Genomic DNA, 20,997 nt, shown 5'->3' on the forward strand with positions numbered 1-20,997 from the left:
GCAGTGTGCTGCTGCTTGCTTTGCCCTGCTGGTTTCCTCACTGTGGTGGCTGGTCTGTTCTGTTCTCTCCTCCTTTTCCCTCTCCCTGTCTCTCTCTCCCCTTCCCTGTAGATCCATGAGCTCAACACTCGCATGTCCGCAATCGAGCGCGTGCTGAACCGCTTGGAGGAAAAAATCCTGGCGCGCCCTGACGAGGTAACCAGGCAGGAATCCTGCAGGGATGGGCCCTGGGCTCTGCTGCTCCCCTCCCCTGCCCGCTGCAGAGGCAGCCAGTGCTGCAGGGAGACACAAAATCATGGAAATGTTTAGGGTGGAAGGGAGCTCCGAGATCGTGGAGCCCAACCCTGCCGCTGCCAAGTCCTTCACTGAACCCTGTTCCCAAGTGCCACAACCACCTGGGCTGTTTAAATTCACTCCTGTTTTGGCTTTGGGGGGCTGTTCTCCACTTCCAGGTGATGGAGAGCCTTAGAAAACATTGCATGGCAGGGCAGAAACAGCAGGAAATTGAACCCATTTAGACCCAGTGCCTTCCTTGCCCCCTCTGCACAAGGGAAATTTGGTTTCAGGCTGATGCTTCATGAAGTGTTAATTTCAGGAGTTTTGTTAGGTGGTGTCTGTGTCTGCAGAGCTGTGACAGCTCATTTGAACTCATGGGACACTCAAGTGTGCCTATGAGGAAGGCACCAGGTTATTGTGACTGTGAGAGCTGAGTCAAGGAGCATTTCTGCCTCTCTTCTGAGCTGCCCTGATCTTACCATGCCATCAAACTTGGAAGAAAGCAGCTAAATTAAGTTAAAGCTGAGCAACAGTGCAGAATCTGTGAATACTTAGACCGCTTAACATTGATTTTTGGGCTTCTAATTTTAGACTATGCACTCTTTTCCTTCATGTGAACCCATCACCACTCTGGCAGCTGATGGCTCAGTAGAATGGATGGTGATAATTACAGGCAAAGCCCCCAGGCATGGATGGAACAATGCAATTTCTCTTTTTTTTTTCTGAAATTTGCAGAGGAGGGTGGCCACAATTTTAATCGTTCATGGTTTCCATCAGAGTAATCCTGACCAAGGGAGTAAGAGGTTTTCACAGTGTCAGGTTCCCACACTTTATTCCCATATCCAGGGCAAATCAGAGCACAGTGGGTCCAAACAGCTGTGGGACAGGCTGAGGTTAACTACAGAACAAAGCAGAAAGGATAGCACAGCCATGGAATAGGTTGCCTGGGAAAAAAATATTGCCTGCTGCAAATGCTGCTGTTGGAGGCTGTTAAAAAACAGCTCAGACAAAACCCCACCAGGTATGACACGGGTAATTGTATTCCCATCTTAATGCAGGGATCAGCAAGTTCAGGAACTTCTGGAGATCTATTCCAGTGCCTAGGAGTTTAACAGGATTCTTCCCCAGCTGCCATGAATTGCACCTAACAACGGGGGTGGGTGGAAATTTGCCACCTATCCTATACAGAAGTTTGCTGTGTGGGTTCTCATCCCAAATGAGATCACCCAGAGGTTCCAGAAGTGACCTCAGGGAGTGGCCATTCCCATGGCTGCTTCCCTCTCCCTGCTGGGCCTTGTTTCTGGCTTGCTGTGATCTGTGACCAGCCATGCCACGGCTCCTAATGAAAACATGGTGATTTTTGGCCCCAATCCCTCATGCCCACCTTTTTAAGGGTGGGAGAAGGGCAGCTTTCCATGGAGAAAACCTCGCAGGTTCTGTGTGCGGGGGAAAACGGCAGTGGAGGTTCTTCAGGTCAGGGGTTTGTGTTCCTCAGTGAGGAGCTGGAGCTCAGCTCTCTGGGCTCTGCTGTGCCCTGGGGTGGTTTGGAAGCCCCTCTGGCCCTCAGAGCCACCAGCCATGCCACGGCTCCTAATGAAAATGCGGCGATTTTTGGCCCCAAATCCCTCGTGCCCACCTTTTCAAGGCAATTTTCCATGGAGAAAACCTCGCAGGTTCTGTGTGTGGGGAAAACGGGAGTGGAGGTTCTTCAGGTCAGGGGTTTGTGTTCCTCAGTGAGGAGCTGGAGCACAGCTCCCTGGGCTCTGCTGTGCCCTGGGGTGGTTTGGAAGCCCCTCTGTTGTCCCAGTCCTCGAGTTCCTCTGCTTGCTGAGCCTGTCTGGGCCCAGGCAGGCCCCGTGCCCACCACAGGAGGTTCTCACACCTTTCCCTTCTCCTGCTCCTCCAGTCTCTGGCCCCAGAGTCCCACACTGACCCTGATGCTGAGGAGGAGGAGTTGAAGAGGAAGCTGGAGGAGTTGGCCAGCAACATCAGCGACAAAGAGGTCTCCTCTGATGAGGAGGAGCGTGAGGAGGAGAAGAGAGCAAAGAAACCAGAGATGAGTTCCTCCACCGAAGCCATGACCAGGGATGTTAGAAAGGTAATCTGTGTCCTACCACCCACATCATTCCAGGCTGCATCCAGGGCTCCTGCTGCTCTCAGTGCTTTGTGGTTTCACACCATGAAATGGTGACTCTCCTCCTGTCCCACACCCCCACCAGGGCCGTGTCTGTGTCTGCTTTAACAATGCCAAGGGATAGGGAAGTCCCGGGGTGTTAGATCTGGATATTTCTCATTGTAGGCTCTCCCAGCCTCTGCCAAAAATCAAAAGTAAAGCCTCTGAGAGTTCTTGCAGGCTCCTACCTGTCATGGAGAGGTGCACAGCCTCCCCATCTACCTACAGGAGTGATCCCAGGATGTGGAAGTCACTATGGAGAGGAGCTCTGGGGTGGGAGAAGAGCTGGGTGATGATTTAGTACCAGCAGCCTTTGTCAGGCACCTGCTACAGCCTGAAATGTCTTTTCCACACCTGTCAGTGCTCCTGAATCCCTAAATCCCTGAACCCCACTCTGCTAGATTTCCAGCTCTGTGCTGCCTCCTGTCCCTGCTCTGAGGTGGGTGACCCGTGGGGACAGGGGGACAGATCACAGCAGTGTGTCCCCAGTTGTGCAGAGGTTCCAAAATAATCCATTAGGGATGAACACATAGTAATTTATGCATCTAAATGCAAATCAATGCACCTGCATGAAGATATTTCAAATCCCCTCAGTCCCCAAGAAATTGTTAAATGAGAATTAAATGGATAAGCTTCTGTTCCTGCCTGCCAGGAAAAGGTGGAGCTTGTGCTGACATGGTTTTATAGTTAATGCAGTTCATTTTTGGCAAGCAGATCTTGATTGTTACTTGATTTTGGCTTTTTTTTTACTGAAGGAGGTGAGTTGTTTGGTCTGCAGCAATAGCAATATTAATACATTTATTAATATTAGCACAGACGGAGAGGTCAGCAGGTTTGCTCATCCCCTCCCTCCTGCCTTGGCTGTGGAAAGGGGATGTGTGAATTTGCTCCAAAATGGTGGCAAAGGAAGGGAACAGGCACCATGCTGCCCCTCTCCTCTCCTGCAAAGCCTGGAGGTTGTGGTGACTTTCATGGTGCCGTAAAGCCTCCATTTAATGTGCATTTGTTCCTCACCACACAAAACCTGGTGGGTTTGAGCACCACTGGCTGTGCTCTCACTGAGCAGCAGAGCTTCCTCACCCACAGCATCCTTTTCTGCCTCCTTTTTCCTCATCCTCACCCACAGCATCCTTTACTGCCTCCTTTTTCCTCATCCTCACCCACAGCATCCTTTTCTGCTTCCTTTTTCCTGATCCTCACCCACAGCATCCTTTACTGCCTCCTTTTTCCTCATCTTCACCCCCAGCATCCTTTACTGCCTCCTTTTTCCTGATCCTCACCCCCAGCATCCTTGTCTGCCTCCTTTTTCCTCATCCTCACCCACAGCATACTTTTCTGCCTCCTTTTTCCTCATCCTCACCCACAGCATCCTTTACTGCCTCCTTTTTCCTCATCCTCACCCACAGCATCCTTTTCTGCCTCCTTTTTCCTGATCCTCACCCACAGCATCCTTTTCTGCCTCCTTTTTATAGATCCTCACCCACAGCATCCTTTTCTGCCTCCTTTTTATAGATCCTCACCCACAGCATCCTTTACTGCCTCCTTTTTATAGATCCTCACCCACAGCATCCTTTACTGCCTCCTTTTTCCTCATCCTCACCCACAGCATCCTTTTCTGCCTCCTTTTTCCTCATCCTCACCCACAGCATCCTTTTCTGCCTCCTTTTTCCTGATCCTCACCCACAGCATCCTTTACTGCCTCCTTTTTCCTGAGAGCTGCTTTCAGATGGTTGCTGCAGCCAGACTTAACTTCTCCCAGACTGAACAATCTGCATCATCTTAATAACCACTCCTAATTAAGTGCAGATAAGTGGTAACTCACCAAGCCAAGGTTTCTGTGTTTGAAACCTCTGTTTCTGTGTTTGAAACCCTGAACTGTTGGTTTGGTATCAGTGTAAGATTCTGGTTTCTTATCAAATGAAGCCTGGATCCTCCAGATTTTTTACTTTTATGCCCCCAGGCCCTGCTATGAAGCAGGGAGGAGTATTGAGGTAGAAATGCCTGCAGTAGCTGGACCAGCCTTGGTTAAAGGCTGTCAGCATGGATGATGTTTAGCACCAACTTTCCTTGTACTTGCAACAGATCCAGGTTTGGATTCTGTGTGATTCTGAGGGATTTTTTAATAGGAGGTTCTTCCTCCAGTCAAGAGGAAATCTTCTGACTGGGGGAGCACTGTGATGGAAGCACACGAACCTAATGGAAAATGTGGAAAAAAACTCTGCTGTACCGTGAAGGCACCATAAAATGATAAAAACATCATCTGCACTGAGTTAGCTGGTTCTCTGCAGGACAGCTTGCCCGGAAATACGTGCAGCTGTAAACACAACCAGCACGTATGTCACCCCCATCTCCTTGGTTTCTAGGGAATTATCAGCTGGGAGAGACCTGATGAGTTTCTTGGGGCCGTTTTTACCCGTGTTTAGCACCTCATCAAAGCACTTAGGGGCAGTTATTGCCATCAGCGCTCCTTGGGGTGGGAAGAGAGGACATAATTAGCCCCGAGTTCTGTCATTGTGGCAATGCAATCATTTTATGGGGTCAGGCTGGTTTTGTTCCTTTGCCACCGACTCAAGGAGTTGTTTGCATGCCCGCTCAGGCCCGCTGAGGTGTAAAGCAATACGCTGCAATTAGATCTCAACTGCTGCCTAACCCGGCGGCCCTCAGGTGCTTCCAGGGAGAGAAACATCCCTGCCTAAGCTCTTCTCCAAGCCTTTGGAGGTGACCTCTTTTGTCACGTCAGAAAGCATGGGCTGAAATCAAAGCTCTGCTGCTGGAGAGCCCTTCGTGAGCCCCTCAATCACCACTCCTGCCTCTTCCCACAGCTCCTGGAGCTCTGGTGCCCCTCTCCCCCCTGGCTTGTGCTGTTTTATGCACCGCATCAACATAATGTTGTGAAAAACGCCAGCCACTTGGTTTTGAAAATTTTTAAAGTTTAATAGTAATGAAATGGTTATAAAAATAGCGATACAATTAGAGTAATAATAATTTGGACAATTTGGATTAGGACAATATGAGACAATAGAAACAAAGAGTTATGGACAATCCAGGTACCTTTTTCGGGGCAACATAAGCCCAAAAAAGAACCCATGTTAACAAAGGATTAACCCTTAAAAATAACAACCTGTTGCATATTCATACACCTCATACATGATGCATAAATTCCATTCAAATACAGGATTCTGTCTGGTCAGTGTCAGCTTCTTCCTCTGAATCCTAACAGTGCCTTCGAGGTGGGAAGAAGTTTTTTTCTTCTGATAATGGAACAATAAATTCTCTTTCTCTGAAAGATTCAGGTGTCCTGTGGCTGCTACCTCGGTGCAAGTCCTTTCTTTACAAAAAAAAGTATCTTACACAGCATAGTTTCTATTTTAACATTTTTTTATAACCTAAAACTATATTTAACAACACTACTTAAGAGAATTAATACAGCATCACTTTCTAACACAACACATATAATATTCATTTAAAAACTTGCGAAAAGCCAATCCTAAAACGCACATTTTTCACAACATCCATTTTTTTTTCCCCCCCTCCCTCCCTGTGCTTTGGCTCTGGCAGAGGTCGTCGGCTCAGGCTTTGAGTGAGATCACGGCCAAAGTGCTGAGAGCCATTAACGCCACAGAGGAGGCGGTGTGGGAGTCGGTGCACGGACACAGCCAGGGCTGGGCCCTCCCTGCAGGGCACCTGCCGGCTGGGAGAGAGGTGGCCGGAGTGTACCAGGAGCTGGAGGAAAATGTAAGGCTCCCCAGAGGTTCTGGGCACAAGGCGGGTGGTGTGGTGGTGTTTGCGGCGGGCCCAAGACCAGGGAAGAGGTGAGGATCTGACTCCATGTTTCAGAAGGCTGATTTATTATTTTATGATATATATTGTATTAAAACCACACTGAAATAATAGATGAAAGGATTTCATCAGAAGGCTAGCTAAGAATAGAAAAGAATGATAGCAAAGGCTTGTGACTGACTGAGACAGTCTGAGTCAGCTGACTGTGATTGGCCATTAATTAGAAACAACCACATGAGACCAATCACAGATGCACCTGTTGCATTCCACAGCAGCAGACAATCACTGTTTACGTTTTGTTCCTGAGGCCTCTCAGATTCTCAGGAGAAAAAAAATCCTAAGGAAAGGATTTTCCATAAAACATGTCTGTGACAGGGTGGGAACGCAAAGGAATCACCCACCCTGGAATTCCTTGTTAGGGGGTAGGTCAGCATTGAAGGGATGGTCAGCAGAGGGATTAAAAAGTCTGGACTTATGGTACAGCAGCAAAAGAAGGTGCTCTGTCTTGTGGCTTTCCCTCCCTTGGTTCCTGGTCCCCACCCTGCTCTAGCATGGCTTTGCTGGATCTCAGCAAAAGAAAACCTGCTCCAGCAAAACTCGTGTCCCATTCCCTCATTCCCTCCAGCTCCTCCCCAGCACTGTGTGTGTTTCATCAAGGGGTTCATGAAAGCTGCTTTTAGATGGTTGCTGCATCACCCCCTATTCACTAAGGCTGCTTGTGCCTGGTGCTGATGGACCGGGGCAGGTGACAAACCCACAGCCAGAGCCCAATCCCCCTGCAAGGTTTGTGTGACCCTGGAGCACTGACAGCTTCTTTAGCCACCATAAACCCATAGGAATTTGTTCCCTGTGGAAATGTTGTGCATCCACAATGCCCTGTACCAAGCTCCAAAGAAACAGTTCAGAGAAGAGCTGGATCTCCGTCTGGGTGGTTGGGTTTTGCTGCAGGGAATGCCCTGCAATGGGGAGCAGGGTTTTGGGGACACACTCTGTGGCTCATCTCTCAATCCCTGTGGCTCAGGTTGGGTGGTGCTTGGCCTTGGGATGTGCACTGGGACCCCTGGGAGTGTGGTGCTGTGATTTGGGTGAATGGGCTCTGCAGTTCAGTGTATACAGAGGGAGCTTTGCACAGTGCCCAGCGCAGGGAAAGCTGAGAGGGCTGGAGGAGCAGAAACTGCCATGGCAGTGCTGAGATCCTGGGATCAGTCAGCAGAACATCTGATCATCTGGTGGGGCTGCATACTGATGTGATAATGCTTTCTGAGCTGCCTTGCTTGGACCTGTGTCCTTGGAGTAACCTGGGAGGGGACAAGTGGCAGTAAAACCAGAGGTTTTATTGGGATAGATCCTTTTAGCATTCTTCTCTAGGCAGCAAAGGCTGCCCTGCTCTGAGCCTGCTCCCAGCAACACAGACACCCTTCAAACAGACTGAGCAGGTTTGGGAGAGTCAGTTTTCCTCCTCCTCACAGGACACAGCAGCCTGAGCTGGTTTGCAGCTGGTACCTGCTTTCCTTCTGAGCACACAGCACAAAGTGCTGGCTGCTGCTTCTCCAGCAGGTCACTGAGTTTTGGTCCTTCCTGAGCCTCTCAGCACTTGACACTGTTGGTAATTGCTCTCCAAAAGCCCAGGGAAGGGATGAAATAAGAAGAAAAGCAGTGTCAGAGCTGACTGGCACTGTCTGTGCTGCAAGGCAGCAAGGCAGTCAAAAAAGAGCGGCAGGAGCTGCTGCCCGCAGGGCTGCAGCCACAGCATGAGAGGAGAGCTCCAAGAAGGTTAATTCTTCAATGCAATTTTTCCTTTTGCTGCATTTCAGGTGTACCTGGCTGCTGGAAAGACCTACCAGCTTGAGAAGACCCTGAAGGAGCTTGAGGAGGGGGCTCAGCACAGCGGCACCACTGACTCGGAGCTGTCGGAGCTGGAGGACAAAGTGGCCTCAGCAGCTGCCCAGGTGCAGCAGGCAGAGAGTGAGGTGAGGGCCTGACCCTGGCAGATGCTCTGCCCAGCCAGAAGTGGCAAACAGAGCCACTGATGGCTCCTCCAACCACCACCTGTGTGCCTTTTCTGCTCCTCCTGCAGATATCGGATATCGAATCCCGAATCGCGGCCCTGTCCGCCGCAGGGCTGACAGTGAAGCCTGTGGAGAAGGCAAAGAAGGCAAAGTCGAGTGTGCTGGTGAGCATGGAGGCTGGTGGCTGTGATGTACCTGCTCCCCAGGGTGCTGGGAAGGGCTGTGTAGCTCACTGAGGCATCCCCAGCTATCCCCGTGCTGCCTGGTGCTCTGAGGTGTCTGCCTCCTCCTCCTGCAGCCCCAGAGACACCTCTGCCTCCCTCTGTCCACAGGCTGCCTGCCTCCATTCTCCTGCTCCTGCCAGCAGCAGCCCTGGGGAGTCTCTGGATGACATTAAAGTGAGTGTGTGTCAGTCACAGCCTGGGCACAGCCTGGGGGCTGCCATCAGAGAGAGCAGTGGCCTCATGGAGACCCCTGCCCTCCCGGCCCTTGCCCACAGCAGGCTGCTCTCCTTCTCTTGCAGGCAATGCCCGGGCTGCAGAGGTTCAGGAGGAAGTTCAACAGCCCCCTGGAAATCACCAGTAAGGAGCAGGGCCCTGCCCCTGGGAGATGGGCACTCTGGGGGGCTGGGCTGGATTTTGGGGGTGCTGCTCCCTCTTTCTCCTCCTCTGCACCCTCCCTGCGCTGTGTGTCTGCAGTGGAGTCCCCTTCCCTGTGCTCATGGGCAGTGAGGGCAGAGCAGAGGTCAGGCTCAGGTGGCTGAGTGCTCCAAGAACCAGGAATTGTCTGCAGCCACCCCTCGGTCCAGGGAGACACCTGTGTGCCTTCATCCCCTGGGCTGCTGGGTCTCAAAGCCTCACCTCAGCCCATCCTCTCTTCTGACAGCAATTCCTCCCTTGCTTGGCCACCTTGGGGAAGGTATCCTTCCCTGGATGGCGTGCCTCACCTCTGGAAGTGCTCCAGGCCAGGCTGGACGGGGCTTGGAGCAACCTGGGACAGTGGAAGGTGTCCCTGCCCATGGCAGGGGGTGGGACAAGAGGGGATTTCAGGTTCCTTTCAACCCAAACCATTCCATGACTCTGTGGATGTTGACCCTGCTGCCCACCTGGCTCAGCCACTGCTGGGGACAAGAATCCCTCCAGGGCCCAGCTATGGACAGAGAGCAGCTTGGGAGAGCTTCAGAGTGGATGGTGACCTGAAACTTGGCCCAGCAGCTGGTGTGGTGGGGGGACAGTCACTGGAAACGCTTCATTCTGACCAACATCAGCGAGACCCATTAGGAAATGGCTTTTCTGTTTCTCCCTTATCTCTCCTCACAAGCTTTTAAAGGCAGAAAGAGTGGCTCTCCTTCCCGATAATGGGAGATGAAGGGAGGGAAGGGGGGAAGGATCATTTATTGCAGAGGCAGAGCAGCATTTCCCCCATTCACACAGACAATTAACACTGCTGTTCCCAGTGATGGCTGGTGGAAAGGTCCCTTGTCCTCGTCCTCCTCAGGAATCATCTGCTCTCCTTCCTGCAAAGGGCAGGCAGGTGAAGGTACAGCTGGTGGAAGAGGAGATGAATGAACAGGGCAAGAGATTCTCAAGAGATGAAGAGGAGAGGAGATGAATGAACAGGGCAAGAGAGTCTCAAGAGATGAAGAGGAGAGGAGATGAATGAACAGGGCAAGAGAGTCTCAAGGCTGGGGCAGGGCGAGCTGAGAGCTTCTCCCAGGCTGGGGTTTTGTTGCACCACCAGAGCAGAGTGTGGAAAGGCTGGCCCAGCTCACACAGAGCTCTGGAATGTGACTGAGCTCACAGGGGTCCGAGGATGAGGGAAGAGACAAGGATCTGACTCCATGTTTCATTAGGCTTGATTTATTATTTGATTATATATATTTCGTTAAAACTATACTAAAAGAATAGAAGAAAAGGATTTCCTCAGAAGGCTAGCTAAGAATAGAATAGCAAAGAATGATAACAAAGGTTTGTGGCTCGGGCTCTGTGTCTGAGCCAGCTGGGCTGTGATTGGCCATTAATTACAAACATCTAACATGGGCCAATCACAGATCCACCTGTTGCATTCCACAGCAGCAGATAACCAATGCTTACATTTTGTTCTTGAAGCTTCTCAGGAGGAAAAATCCTGAAGAAAGGATTTTTCATACAAGATGTCTGCGACACCGGAGAGCTGAGCAGCAGCAGCTCTGTCTCCCCCTTACCAAAGCGCTCCCATCCCAGAGAAGAGAAGTGCTGGGATGCCCCCAAACCCGCAGCCAGAGGGGGATCGGTCCATCCCAAGTGACTTGGTGGTGGCTGAAGGCTCTGGTGGGGTGGGTGAGGAGCTGCTGGTCACCTCTCCCCTGTCCCTGCAGGTTTTGACGACTCCTTTGACCGCAACTCCGCGTACCGCGGCTCGCTGACGCAGCGGAACCCCAACGGCAAGAACAGGAGGGTGGAGCGGCTCTTTGCGGTAAGGACCAGCGCAGGGCAGGGCTGCTGGCCTGGATTCCCCTGGGAATGTCCTCCCCCAGGTTCTCCTCAGGCTGATGGAGCCCTCAGCTCCCTCCCTGCTGCCTGCTGAGGGCAGGAACGCCCGGGCACCACCCCTGAGCTCGGGGGTGTCACAGCCCCAGAGAGGGTGAACGTCAAGGAGTTCCTGCTCCCTGCGTGGTCTGTGGGGTGGGAGAGGGACTCCTCACTCCTAGAAAGGGAACAAGGGGATGCTGGGCTGGCTCAGGGTGGCGTGGACACTGAGGTTTCTCCTTCTTGTGCCCCGCAGAAGCCTGTGATGACCCACCTGTCCTGAGGAGAGGGGACCTCTCTGCTGCCGCATTTCAGCGAGGGTACAAGACCTCAGCAAAGCCAAGCCTCTCACAGCCTTCCCTGCAACTCTTCCTCCTCCTGAGTCCTGAGCCTCTCTCTCCCTGAAACCCTGGACAGAAAGGAAGCCAGAGGCCGTGGGAGGAGGAGCAGAGCACTGGGGTGCAGACACGTGGCCAGGGGTTCTTGTGGGAGGATGCTGGAATGGGACCTTGGGCTGGGGCAGCTCTTTGGTGCTGGGGCAGCCAAGGGGACCAGAGAGGTGCAGAGCAGGAGTGACCTCCTTGGGGGACAGCTGGGTGTCAGTGTGACATTGGGGACAGGGACAGGGCAGGGACACAGCCCTCCCTTGGCAGAAGCTGTCAGTGCCTGTCCCTGCTCTCTCCAGGCTGCTGTGAGCAGGGACAGGAGCTGACAGTGAGCATGGAATGCCCTTGGGATGCCCCAGGTGGAAGAGGGATTCAGGTACCCCAGGTAGCAGAGGGATCCAGGCATCCCAGTGCTGGGATTCACACCCTGGTGCTGGTCCCAGTTCCCTGCCATGTCCTTTGTTTCCCTGCCCTGAGCAGCACAGCAGGATGAGAGCAGTGCTGGTCCCCTCCCAGTGAGCTTTTTGCTCTTTGCCCCAAGCCATGCAAACACCCAGGGATGGCACTGTGGGGCCTCTTGGGGCCACCCCATCCTTGGGCAGGGCTGTGCTGCCCTTTGGGGGCTGCAGCAGCCCTGGGCCCTTGGTGTCAGCCTCCCCCAGCTCCCCCAGGACATTTGCTTGCCTCCAGTATTCAGCTCTGCACTGATCCCAGTGGATCAGCACCAGCCCCATTCCAGGATGGGCAGAGGGTTGCTTTCCCTGGCAGGTCACTTTGGAAGAGGTTTTTTTGTTCTGTCCCTGCCCTGTACAGCCCCCACTCTCCTCCTTGCCTCCCTCCCCAGTGGGCAAAGTGGGGAGGATCACTCACAGCTGGAGCAGGGACGTCAGACAGTGCTGAGTTTCCCCTCCATGGCTGGATCATTTTAGGCAATTCCTGAGCATCTGAGCTAAAACCACTTTAGTTAGGAGCAGTAGGGCGAGTTCTCATGCAAGTAACACATTTGTTTGGCTTTGCTAACAGTAGAGGCTGCTAACTGCCTAGGAAATTATCCTGTGGTCATCCCAGAGAGTATTGTAAGTCCACAGTCTGGGCTTCCCAGCTGGAAACAAATCCAGTTTCTTAATTTAAAATGAAATCCTTGTGGCCTGAAGCTCAACGGGGTAAGTGCAAACCCTCTGCTGTGGCAGAAGCTCCCAGGCACTGCAGCTTCACTGCATCCAGCCTGGGCTGTGCTGGGATGGCAAAAGGGAGCCATCCTGGGCTGGGAAAAGGGAGCTCCACCAAAGGGTTTGCACCCACCCTTGTGGCATCAGGGCTCAGCCCTCACCCCAGCCCCATCCCCTGCTTGTGTGGTTCCAGCCCCGGCTCCAGTCCTTCCACACCTGACCCTGTGCAGGGATCCCCACAGGGAACCTCAGCAGTGCCCACCAAGGCGTCGCTCAGTAGCCGCTCACCTTGTTCTTTGCTGGTTCCCTGACCCGTTTGCCTGTGTAGGGATGATAATAAACGTTCACTAAATCATGCAATAAAGCCAATTCTGTGTCCAGAACCACCCACCCATCTCCCAGTGTCTGTTTTTTCACTCGAACAAAGGCTCCTTTCCCTTCCCATGGAACCCCAGAATGGGTGGGCTTGGGAGGGACCCCAAAACCCATCTCACACCCCCTGCCAAAGCCAGGGATGCCTTCCAGGTTTTACCAAGCTCTGTCCAGCCTGGCCTCGGACAATTCCAGGGATCCAGGGGCAGTCACAATTTTCTGAGGGTCTCCCCACCCTCACAGGGAAGAATTCCTAATTCCCTATATCCCATCCATCCCTGCCCTCTGGCAGTGGGAGCCTGTCCATCCATCCCGTGTCCCAGGTCCCTTTCCAGCTCTCCTGGAGCCCCTTTAGGCACAGGAAAAGGGCTCTAAGGTCTCCCCAGAGCTTTCTCTCCTCCAGGGGAGCATCCCCAGCTCTCCCAGCCCTCAGAGCATCTCCTTGGCCTCTTCTGGAGTTGTTCCAGCAGCTCCATCCATTTCTTTGCCCATCCTGTGCACTCCTTGCTTCAAGGCTGGCCAGGTGGAGCGGGCAGGAGCTGGACCAGCAGCACTGAAGCCAAGGGTGGGCAAAGGGGACACCCAGGCTGGTGCTGAGGAGGGGCTGGCTTTCAAATAAAGGCTCCAACTTGCATAGAAACCCTGAGCAGCTGAAGCCACAAGAAGCACAAGCCCGCAGCATCAAGGGGCTGCTTTAAACTTGTATTAAAGCCTTAAACCTGTATTAAAGCCTTAAACCTGTATTAAAGCCTCAAACCTGTATTAAATGCCAGCAGCCCTGGGGTGGAGAGAGGCCTGCAGAGCCCAGGGTGGGGATTGCCGTGGCTGGAGCCCAGGCTGGGGCAGGTTCCACTCTCTGCAGCCCTGTCCCTGCTTTGCTGCACATCCGTGGCAGTGCCCTGTGTGCCAGCTGTGCCCAGCACGGGCTGTGCTCAGGCAGGGGAGCTGGCACTGCCCCATTTGGAGCTCTGCCCAGGGCAAAGCCACCCCACAAGGGTGAGATGACAGAGCCCTTTCCCTGCTGGTGACAGTGCCAGCACAGAGATGTCCCTGCTTTGGGATGTCCCGTTCTGTCTGCTGGGACACACCCTCACGCTGGCTCCTCCAGCGTCACATCCAGCAGCATAAACAGCAGAAATCCTTAAAATCCGTTTAAAATGGGAGTGGGGGGCAGGGAAGGTGGGGATTTGGGGAACAAGCCCCTTCTTGCCAGCGCCTTCCCCTGGTGTCTGTATTTAGTGTTCTGCTTTCCCTAAAGAAAAATTTTTGGGGGGAATGGAGGGGAAGGGGTGGTGGTACCGGTGTGAATCCCGCGGTGGAATTGCACTGTTCCCTCCAGCGCTCAGGGCAGCAGCACACCCCGACCCCGGCAGTAGAAAACTTCCCCTTGTCCCGAATAACCCCGCGGGGAGGTCGGGCATTGACAAATAAATCCCCAATCCACCTCCCTGAGCCAGCTCCAGCTGAAGCGCTGCTCCCTCCTGACTCACCGACACCCCGGTGCTGATTCGATGAGAGGGGACTGCGGCGAGGGAGGGAGGGAGGGAGGGGAGATGCCCCGGCTCGGGGTTCGCCTCTGACATCAGCGGCAGCCCGGCCATAAAAGCAGCGAGCGGGGGGACCCCGGCTCAGAGCGCCGGCCCCGGCTCAGCGCACGGAGCGGACCCCTCTGCTCGCCCTCCCCGCCCCGGTAAGTGCGATCGGCAGCGACGCTTTTCTCCTTCCCTCTGCCTGCCGCGATGCTCCCGGCGATTGCCGAGCCTGCTGTGCCTCTCCGTGTGTCTGTCCGCTTTGCCTCTCCGTCTGTCCAGCCGGCTGGCGGCGATGGGGAGGTTCACAAGTTGGTGCCCGCAGCAAAGCTGAGCTCCCCGAAGCGCAAGTGTCTCCTGCTCAGGGCTCTGCCAACTTTTCCTTGCAAAAGTGGCTGGAAATGGAGCAGTCCCGAAGCCTCCCCGTGTCCTGCCTCGCCCGGCTCCTCCTCTTGGCTGCCCTGCCCTGCTCCCTGTTTTGGGCGGCTGCGGAGACCCAGCCCCTCGCCCAGCCCGCCCCGCTCAGCGCCTCGGTGCCCTGAAGGGTGGCACAGGGGGATTGTCCCCAGGCTGTCACTGCAGCAGCCGCGGGCAGGGCTGGGTGCCAAGGGGGCAGAGGTGGTCTCTGTCCGTCCATCCGTCCATCCATCCATCCATCCATCCATCCATCCATCCATCCATCCATCCATCCATCCATCCATCCATCCATCCATCCATTTTGGTGCTGGTCCCCATCCCTTAGGCTCTGGGCTCCCTCAGCTTTAGTCCCTGAGAAGATCAGGCCTGACTTAAGGCACCAGGCCAGGACCCAAACCTATTTCCATGGCCATGAGGTTTGTGCAGCTCATGTTTGGAGGTGCTATTTTCCCCAGAGCCCCAGCAAAACCCCTGGGTTTGTTCTGCTGCTGTCCCACCAAGCCCTTTGCTGCCGATCCACAGCCAATCCCTTTTCTCCTGCAGCGGCATCGGAGCCTTCAGCAGGGCTCAGGAGTCTCCACGGCCAGGTCACAGCGTGCTGGGGATGAGGCCGGGGATGAAGCTGGGCGCCGCCTGCCTCCTGTGGCTGCTGCTGCTCTGCCTGAGCCTGCCCGCCACGCACGGCCGCGTCCTGGAGCGCTCCGTGGAGATCAGGAGTAAGGAGAACATGAGTAAGGGACCCATCCCTCTGCATGCCCCCGGCTCAGCTCCACTTGGGGGGTGAGGAGCTGCTGCCACTGTGTGCTCCTCATCCCCCTTCCCTGCTGCTCCTCATCCCCTCAATGGTGGGCGCAACGCCCCTTCCATGCCACCCAGCCCCCTGAGGGTCTCTCGGCTTTCCCCGCAGCCCCGGACATCGATCCCTCGTGGTACACGGGCCGCGGGATCCGGCCCGTGGGGCGCTTCGGGCGGCGGCGGGCGCTGGGCGGGCCCGGGGCTGCTCTGCGGGGCTGCGCTGCTCCTGCCCGGCTGGAGCCGAGCCCCTGAGCCCGGCTGGCAATAAAATCCCTGCTCTCTCAGCGCCGTGTGCCAGCCTCTCTGTTGCTAACCTCACCCCAAATCCGCATGGGCGCCGTGGGTTCCTGCCCGCCCTGGCGGTGTGACAGCCCTTCCCTCTCATGGTTATCCCTGAACACCCCAAGGAACACCCCAAAATAATCACAGAGGCTCCCCCCTTTCCCAGGGGTGTTCCCTTGCTGTGCCAGCTCCCCAACACCTTCGTTTCCATGGGCTGGGGACAGAAACAGCCGCCTCATTTCTGTGGGGTCAGAAACTCCCAGGGACGATGTGATGCTCTGTCCACCCCGCTGCCGTGCCCCAAAACCTCAGGGATCACTGCCCCGCTGGCAGGCTGGGTGCTGCTGCCTCTGCAGAGGGCACGGGTGGGTTGTGCTCCTCTTCCAGCCGAGGGCAGTGCCCACAGTGCAAAGGCAAGGCACAGCAAGGCACTGTGACACCACACGTTGGGTTTGGCCCCATTCTGGCTCAGTGATTGCCCCCAAGGATGGGCTGTGAGCCCTGCAGTGGGGTGGGTGGGGTGAGGAGAGCACTGGCCCTGGTCCCTGCCACCCCCAGGCTTCCTGTGGCTCCCTACAGGCTGACCTGCAGGACAGGAGGGGAAAGGAATACACACCTTTAGGGCAGAATTCTCTTTATTTGCAGCCTGGGTGTAAAACCACCGGGATCTTTGCTCTGGGGAATTAAACCCTCCCTTTCCAGAGGGAAGGGGAGATGGAGGAGGTGACAGCCAGGGGTGGGGGGATGTCACCACTCAGGGTTGGTGGCAGTGCTCCTGGCAGGTTGTGCTTTAACCTGCAAATGGGAGATTGGTGGGGGAAACCCCTGTGCTTTATGTCCCGGCTAAGGATGGAGCTAAAGGGTTGAAGAGGCCCCTTGTACCAGGCCAGGGTGAGCTCTGGGTGGGATTTCAGAGGGAGGGTGGCCAGGCTGAGCTGTCCCTGCAGCTCTGAGCCCCCCTGTGAGCTGTCCCAGAGCTCTGAGCTCTGTCTGTGCCCCTGTGGAGGTGGGCTGGGTGCAGTGTCACATCCTCAGCTCCTGCAGCACCTCGTCCCCGTGCCGCTCGTCCTCAGGTCCACGGTGGGGCTCCCACGTGGGGATGGCCTGGGCGCCTTCTCTTTCTCCCTCCTCAGGAGCTCTTGGACTAGGAGGAAACACAAGGCAAAAAAGGGGGCTCCCTTTTCCCCTCTTTTCTCCTGCCAGAGTTTGGGATGCCACGGCCACCCCGTGTCCCACCCCAGGGCACCATCCTGCAGGAACAGCATTGCACTCACAGACTGGATACCAATGCAAAATAAAATTGTGGCGCTGGGAGGAGGCCTGAAAACCATCCCTGACACTGGGATATCTCGGGATGGATGTGTCCATCCTTCTGCCTTAACGGGTGGCTGGCTGGCTGGAACATCTCAGTGACAATGAAGGGGCTGAGCCTTTCAGGGTTCACCTGCCTCTGCCCTCACCTAGAGCCATCCCACAACTCACCTACAGCCATGAAGACATCGTTCACCTGGTGGTTGGATTTTGCAGATGTCTCCATGAACAGGAGGCCTTTTGTCCGTGCAAAGTCTTCCCCCTCCTAAGAGAAACGAGCAGAGTTATTCCCCTGTCCCCTCTGGGGCTGCTTGTTCACTTTTGTGGTGGGTTTCACGGACAGGCACTTCAGAGGTGTCTGAAAACCTCTTAAATGCTTGGATTTCCATGGAAATTTTCCCTGGATGTATCCCAGTGCTTTCTGTGAGAGGTAGTGAGGGAACCCCAGGCACTCACTGTGGTGTTCGCAGGGGTCTCAGGATGAGGGAAGAGACGAGGATCTGACTCCATGTTTCAAAAGGCTGATTTATTGTTTTATGATATATATTACATTAAAACTATACTAAAAGAATAGAAGAAAGGATTGCATCAGAAGGCTAGCTAAGAATAGAAAAAGAATGATAACAAAAGCTTGTGACTGAGACAGTCCGAACACCTGGGCTGCGATTGGCCATTAATTACAAACAACCACATGAGACCAATCACAGATGCACCTGTTGCATTCCACAGCAGCAGACAATCAATGTTTACATTTTGTTCCTGAGGCCTCTCAGCTTCTCAGGAGGAAAAAATCCCAAAGAAAAGATTTTTCATAAAATGTGTCTGTGACAACTCACCTCAGTGGTGACCTCTCTCTCAGCAGCAAGGTCTGTCTTGTTGCCCACCAGAGCAACCACGATTTCATCAGGCAGGAATTTCTTCTCCAGCTCCTCCAGCCACAGCTTTGCTCTGCTGAATGTTTCCTGGAGAGATGGAGACAGAACCCCCCAGTGATCAGGTTTTGATTTAATCCCTTTGTCTCACACCAAACCAATGAGGGTGGGGAGGTTCTGATTTTCCCCTGTCAGAGAAACAGGTCACCAGCCCTCAAACACATTGAGGGATAAATCACCTTTGGATGGGATTCATGGCACTAGAAACCATGGTGGCAGGGTCCTGCCAGGGGCCTTACCTTGTTGGCAATGTCATAAACGATGAGGGCAGCGTGGGCATCCCTGTAGTAGAGGTGACAGACACTGTGGTACTTCTCCTGGCCCGCCGTGTCCCAGATCTCAAACTTGACAGTGGCCTCGTCCAGCTCCAGGATCTGTGTGAAGAAGGAGCCTGCAGGCAAGATCCAGGGGGTGTGTGTTCACTTGGAGCAGGAGCAGGGAGCTCAGATGCCCTGCCCTGAGGCCAAACCCATCCTGAAGGTCATTAATGATGTTCTAACACACAGAATCCACTTCTTGTGGCCATGGCACTGGGCTGAGGTGGCCCTTCCTGGCAGCAGATTTGGGTGGATGACCCCAGGTTTGATGTTGGGTAACTCTGAGCTTTGCGGAATGCCCCCAGACAGAGAGACAGCTCCACTTTGCTGGTGGGTCAGAGCTGTGAATGGGAACATCCATGGAAAGGGCTCCCACTGGAGGGGAGCCCTCAGGGAGCAGATGGCTGATCCACAAGCAGAGGGACAAGAAGAGAAACTCCACTTTGCTCTGCTCCACCAGCTGCAGGGTGGATCACAGCCTCTGTACCTGCTCAAGGCAAAACCCAGGTGCATCTCGTAAAATAAATATATATAAAGTCTGGGTGCTGTAGGAATTGAAACCAGGTGATCTTCAATGCAAACCTTTCTAAGAGACCCTCCTGGGGTGCCTGAATAGCTGGGAAGGCAGCACAGCATGCAAAGAGCAGATGGGCTGCACAGTTTACTCATTTTTTTATTCTGCTGCTCACCTGCCTCTGAAAAGCAGCACAAAGCCAGAGCTGTGTGATGTGGATGTGGCTTTGCTTGCGTGGCCTGGAAGTGCAGAGGCGTGAAGGGGGAGCGTAGCCATGATATTTTCTGAAAAATCCCTTTGCCAGGATTTTTTTTTTCTCCTGAGAAGCTGAGAGGCCTCAGAAACAAAATGTAAGCAATGGTTATCTGCTGCTGTGGAATGCAACAGGTGCATCTGTGATTGGTCTCATGTGGTTGTTTCTAATTAATGGCCAATCACAGTCAGCTGGCTTGGACTCTCTGGTCAGTCACAAGATTGTTATCATTCCATTCCTTTCCTTGCTGGCCTTCTGATTAAATCCTTTCTTCTGTTCTTTTAGTATATAATTTTCTTTTAATATAATATATATATCATAAAATAATAAATCAGCCTTCTGAAGCGTGGAGTCAACATTCTCATCTGTCCCCTCGTCCTGGGACCCCTGTGAACACCATGAGGATCTGGCTTTTGGGCAAACCTGCACCAAAGTGGGCCTGTGCTGCTGCAGGATGGAGCAAGCAGCTCCCCTGCATCCCACCCCCCTGCAGGGAAGTGCACCAGGCTTGGTGTCTTATCCAGAGCCATGGAGCCCCTCACTCACATCCCACGGTGGGCAGCAGCTCCCTGAAGTCGTTCCTCACGTATCTGTAGGCCAGGCTGGACTTGCCCACGGACATGCTGCCCAGCAGCACCACCTTGTACATGTGGGAGGCTCGGGGCCCCTCTGGCGTCACTGGCTGTGCCATGGCCTGCAAGGAAACCAGCTCTGCTCAAGGGGTGCCCGCCAGGAGCGATCCCAGGATGGGCTCGGCCTCCTCCAGCAGCTCCTGACTGGAAATGCTGAAACAGGCTGGAATAAAATCAAAATCGTTAATAATATCGTAAGATGCAGATTTAATGCATCAAAGCATCTGCCACTGTCAGCTAGGACCAGAAGGTGGAGATGTTCAGGAGGAAACCTGATGCCAGAGGCCTCCTTGGACGTGGGCAAGGAGATTGGTGCATCTCCTTTAGGAAGGAGCTGGAGGAATTTCCCAGCAGAGGGAAATCCCTTCTGGCTGTGCCCTGCCCTCCAGGACACCTCCTTCCCCGCAGTCCTTAGGCTGATATCCCACATTTATTACCCTGCTTAGGAGTTCCATCAGGAGAGCCTCAGGAGTGAGCAGCCCTGCACACAAAGCAGGCGGCAAATGCCGAAGACCCCCAGACCAGCCAAGCCCCCGGAGTGCCACCCCCCATGCCACCCCAGAGCGTGACACACCGCCCTGCCGTGCCCAGGGATGGCAGGAAACACGGACCCAGCGACGGGGACGGCCTCAAACCTGACTGAAGAGAGCTGCTGCAGAGCCTTGGTCGGTGGGAGCCCTCCCGGGTGACACGGGTGTCCCCTGCTCCCAGCCCTGGGCCAGGGAGGTGCCACTGCTGGGTGGGACGTGCCCGAGCAGGGCAGCAAAGCACACTTTGCCCTGCTCTGCCCTGGTTCCTCCTCACAGAGCTCCTCCTCCACAAACACTCAGCCCATGTGGACGCTTGTAAAGGACAGAGGGAAGTGCATGGGGTGCTGGGCTGAGCAGCACGCCAGGCTGAGCTCTGCTGGAGCGGGGAGCATTCCCTCCACCTGGAATAAAGCCCTGGTGGGGCAGACAGCAGGGATCTGCAAGATTTGTGATGAAGAATTGGTGCAACTTCTACCTGGGCCTCGGGGATTTGGCTGTGGAAGCAAGAAGGACCTTTTCAAAGACACCTACAGCAGCAGTGGAGTTCCTGCAGTTGCCTTCCTGCAGCTCCCTGCAGCTTCTGCAATTCCCTCCCTGCAGCTCCTGCAATTTTCTGCTCCCTGCTCTCTGCAGCTCCCTGCAGCTCCTGCGAGTCCCTTCCTGCAGCTCCTGCAATTCCCTCCCTGCAGCTCCCAGCAGTTCCCTCCCCTGACAAAAGCCCCTTGTTCCTGCGAGCTGCTCATCCCACGTGCCTCCTTTATTGTGCCTGTCCTCCCCCTGCAATCTGGCAGGCTCCAGACCTTTGATTCTTCA

At 54.4% G+C, this 20,997-nt stretch overlaps 3 protein-coding genes across 4 annotated transcripts in view; 2 read left to right on the top strand and 1 right to left on the bottom strand.

The window, feature by feature from the left end:
• The window catches only part of MLPH (melanophilin), a 28,179-nt gene extending 16,138 nt beyond the window's left edge, over positions 1-12,041 (top strand). Inside the window, exons 9-17 of one of the 2 annotated variants that reach the window (XM_058028273.1) lie at positions 112-195; positions 2,183-2,374; positions 6,008-6,184; positions 8,044-8,199; positions 8,307-8,402; positions 8,571-8,636; positions 8,762-8,819; positions 10,595-10,692; positions 11,002-12,041. In XM_058028273.1, the coding sequence (XP_057884256.1) occupies positions 112-195; positions 2,183-2,374; positions 6,008-6,184; positions 8,044-8,199; positions 8,307-8,402; positions 8,571-8,636; positions 8,762-8,819; positions 10,595-10,692; positions 11,002-11,028 (954 nt within the window). In that variant the 3' untranslated portion in view covers positions 11,029-12,041. The remainder of the gene's footprint in view (positions 1-111; positions 196-2,182; positions 2,375-6,007; positions 6,185-8,043; positions 8,200-8,306; positions 8,403-8,570; positions 8,637-8,761; positions 8,820-10,594; positions 10,693-11,001) is intronic. The other variant, XM_058028274.1, reaches the window with a different exon arrangement.
• Positions 12,042-15,234: 3,193 nt separating this feature from the next.
• On the top strand, positions 15,235-15,665 carry PRLH (prolactin releasing hormone). Its single transcript, XM_058028075.1, has 2 exons — positions 15,235-15,334; positions 15,526-15,665. Exons 1-2 carry the CDS (start codon positions 15,235-15,237, stop codon positions 15,663-15,665), a joined length of 240 nt encoding a protein of 79 aa, XP_057884058.1.
• A 1,061-nt stretch (positions 15,666-16,726) lies between these two features.
• Positions 16,727-19,713, bottom strand: RAB17 (RAB17, member RAS oncogene family). Its single transcript, XM_058028207.1, has 5 exons — positions 19,569-19,713; positions 18,178-18,329; positions 17,843-17,968; positions 17,178-17,271; positions 16,727-16,839 (listed from the first exon to the last, which is right to left on the bottom strand). Exons 1-5 carry the CDS (start codon positions 19,711-19,713, stop codon positions 16,727-16,729), a joined length of 630 nt encoding a protein of 209 aa, XP_057884190.1.
• Positions 19,714-20,997: the final 1,284 nt, after the last annotated feature.

The sequence above is a fragment of the Melospiza georgiana genome, chromosome 7 (genome assembly GCF_028018845.1).
Source record: "Melospiza georgiana isolate bMelGeo1 chromosome 7, bMelGeo1.pri, whole genome shotgun sequence".
Classification (NCBI taxonomy): Eukaryota; Metazoa; Chordata; class Aves; order Passeriformes; family Passerellidae; genus Melospiza; species Melospiza georgiana.

Coding starts and splice junctions, on each gene's coding strand:
- PRLH (XM_058028075.1), top strand. CDS start 15,235: ATGAAGCTGGGCGCCGCCTGCCTCCTGTGGCTGCTGCTGCTCTGCCTG. Junction 15,335..15,525: donor GCGCTCCGTGGAGATCAGGA/GTAAGGAGAACA, acceptor CTTTCCCCGCAG/CCCCGGACATCGATCCCTCG.
- RAB17 (XM_058028207.1), bottom strand. CDS start 19,713: ATGGCACAGCCAGTGACGCCAGAGGGGCCCCGAGCCTCCCACATGTAC. Junction 18,330..19,568: donor GCTGCTGCCCACCGTGGGAT/GTGAGTGAGGGG, acceptor TCTTGCCTGCAG/GCTCCTTCTTCACACAGATC. Junction 17,272..17,842: donor AGAGAGAGGTCACCACTGAG/GTGAGTTGTCAC, acceptor CGTTTCTCTTAG/GAGGGGGAAGACTTTGCACG.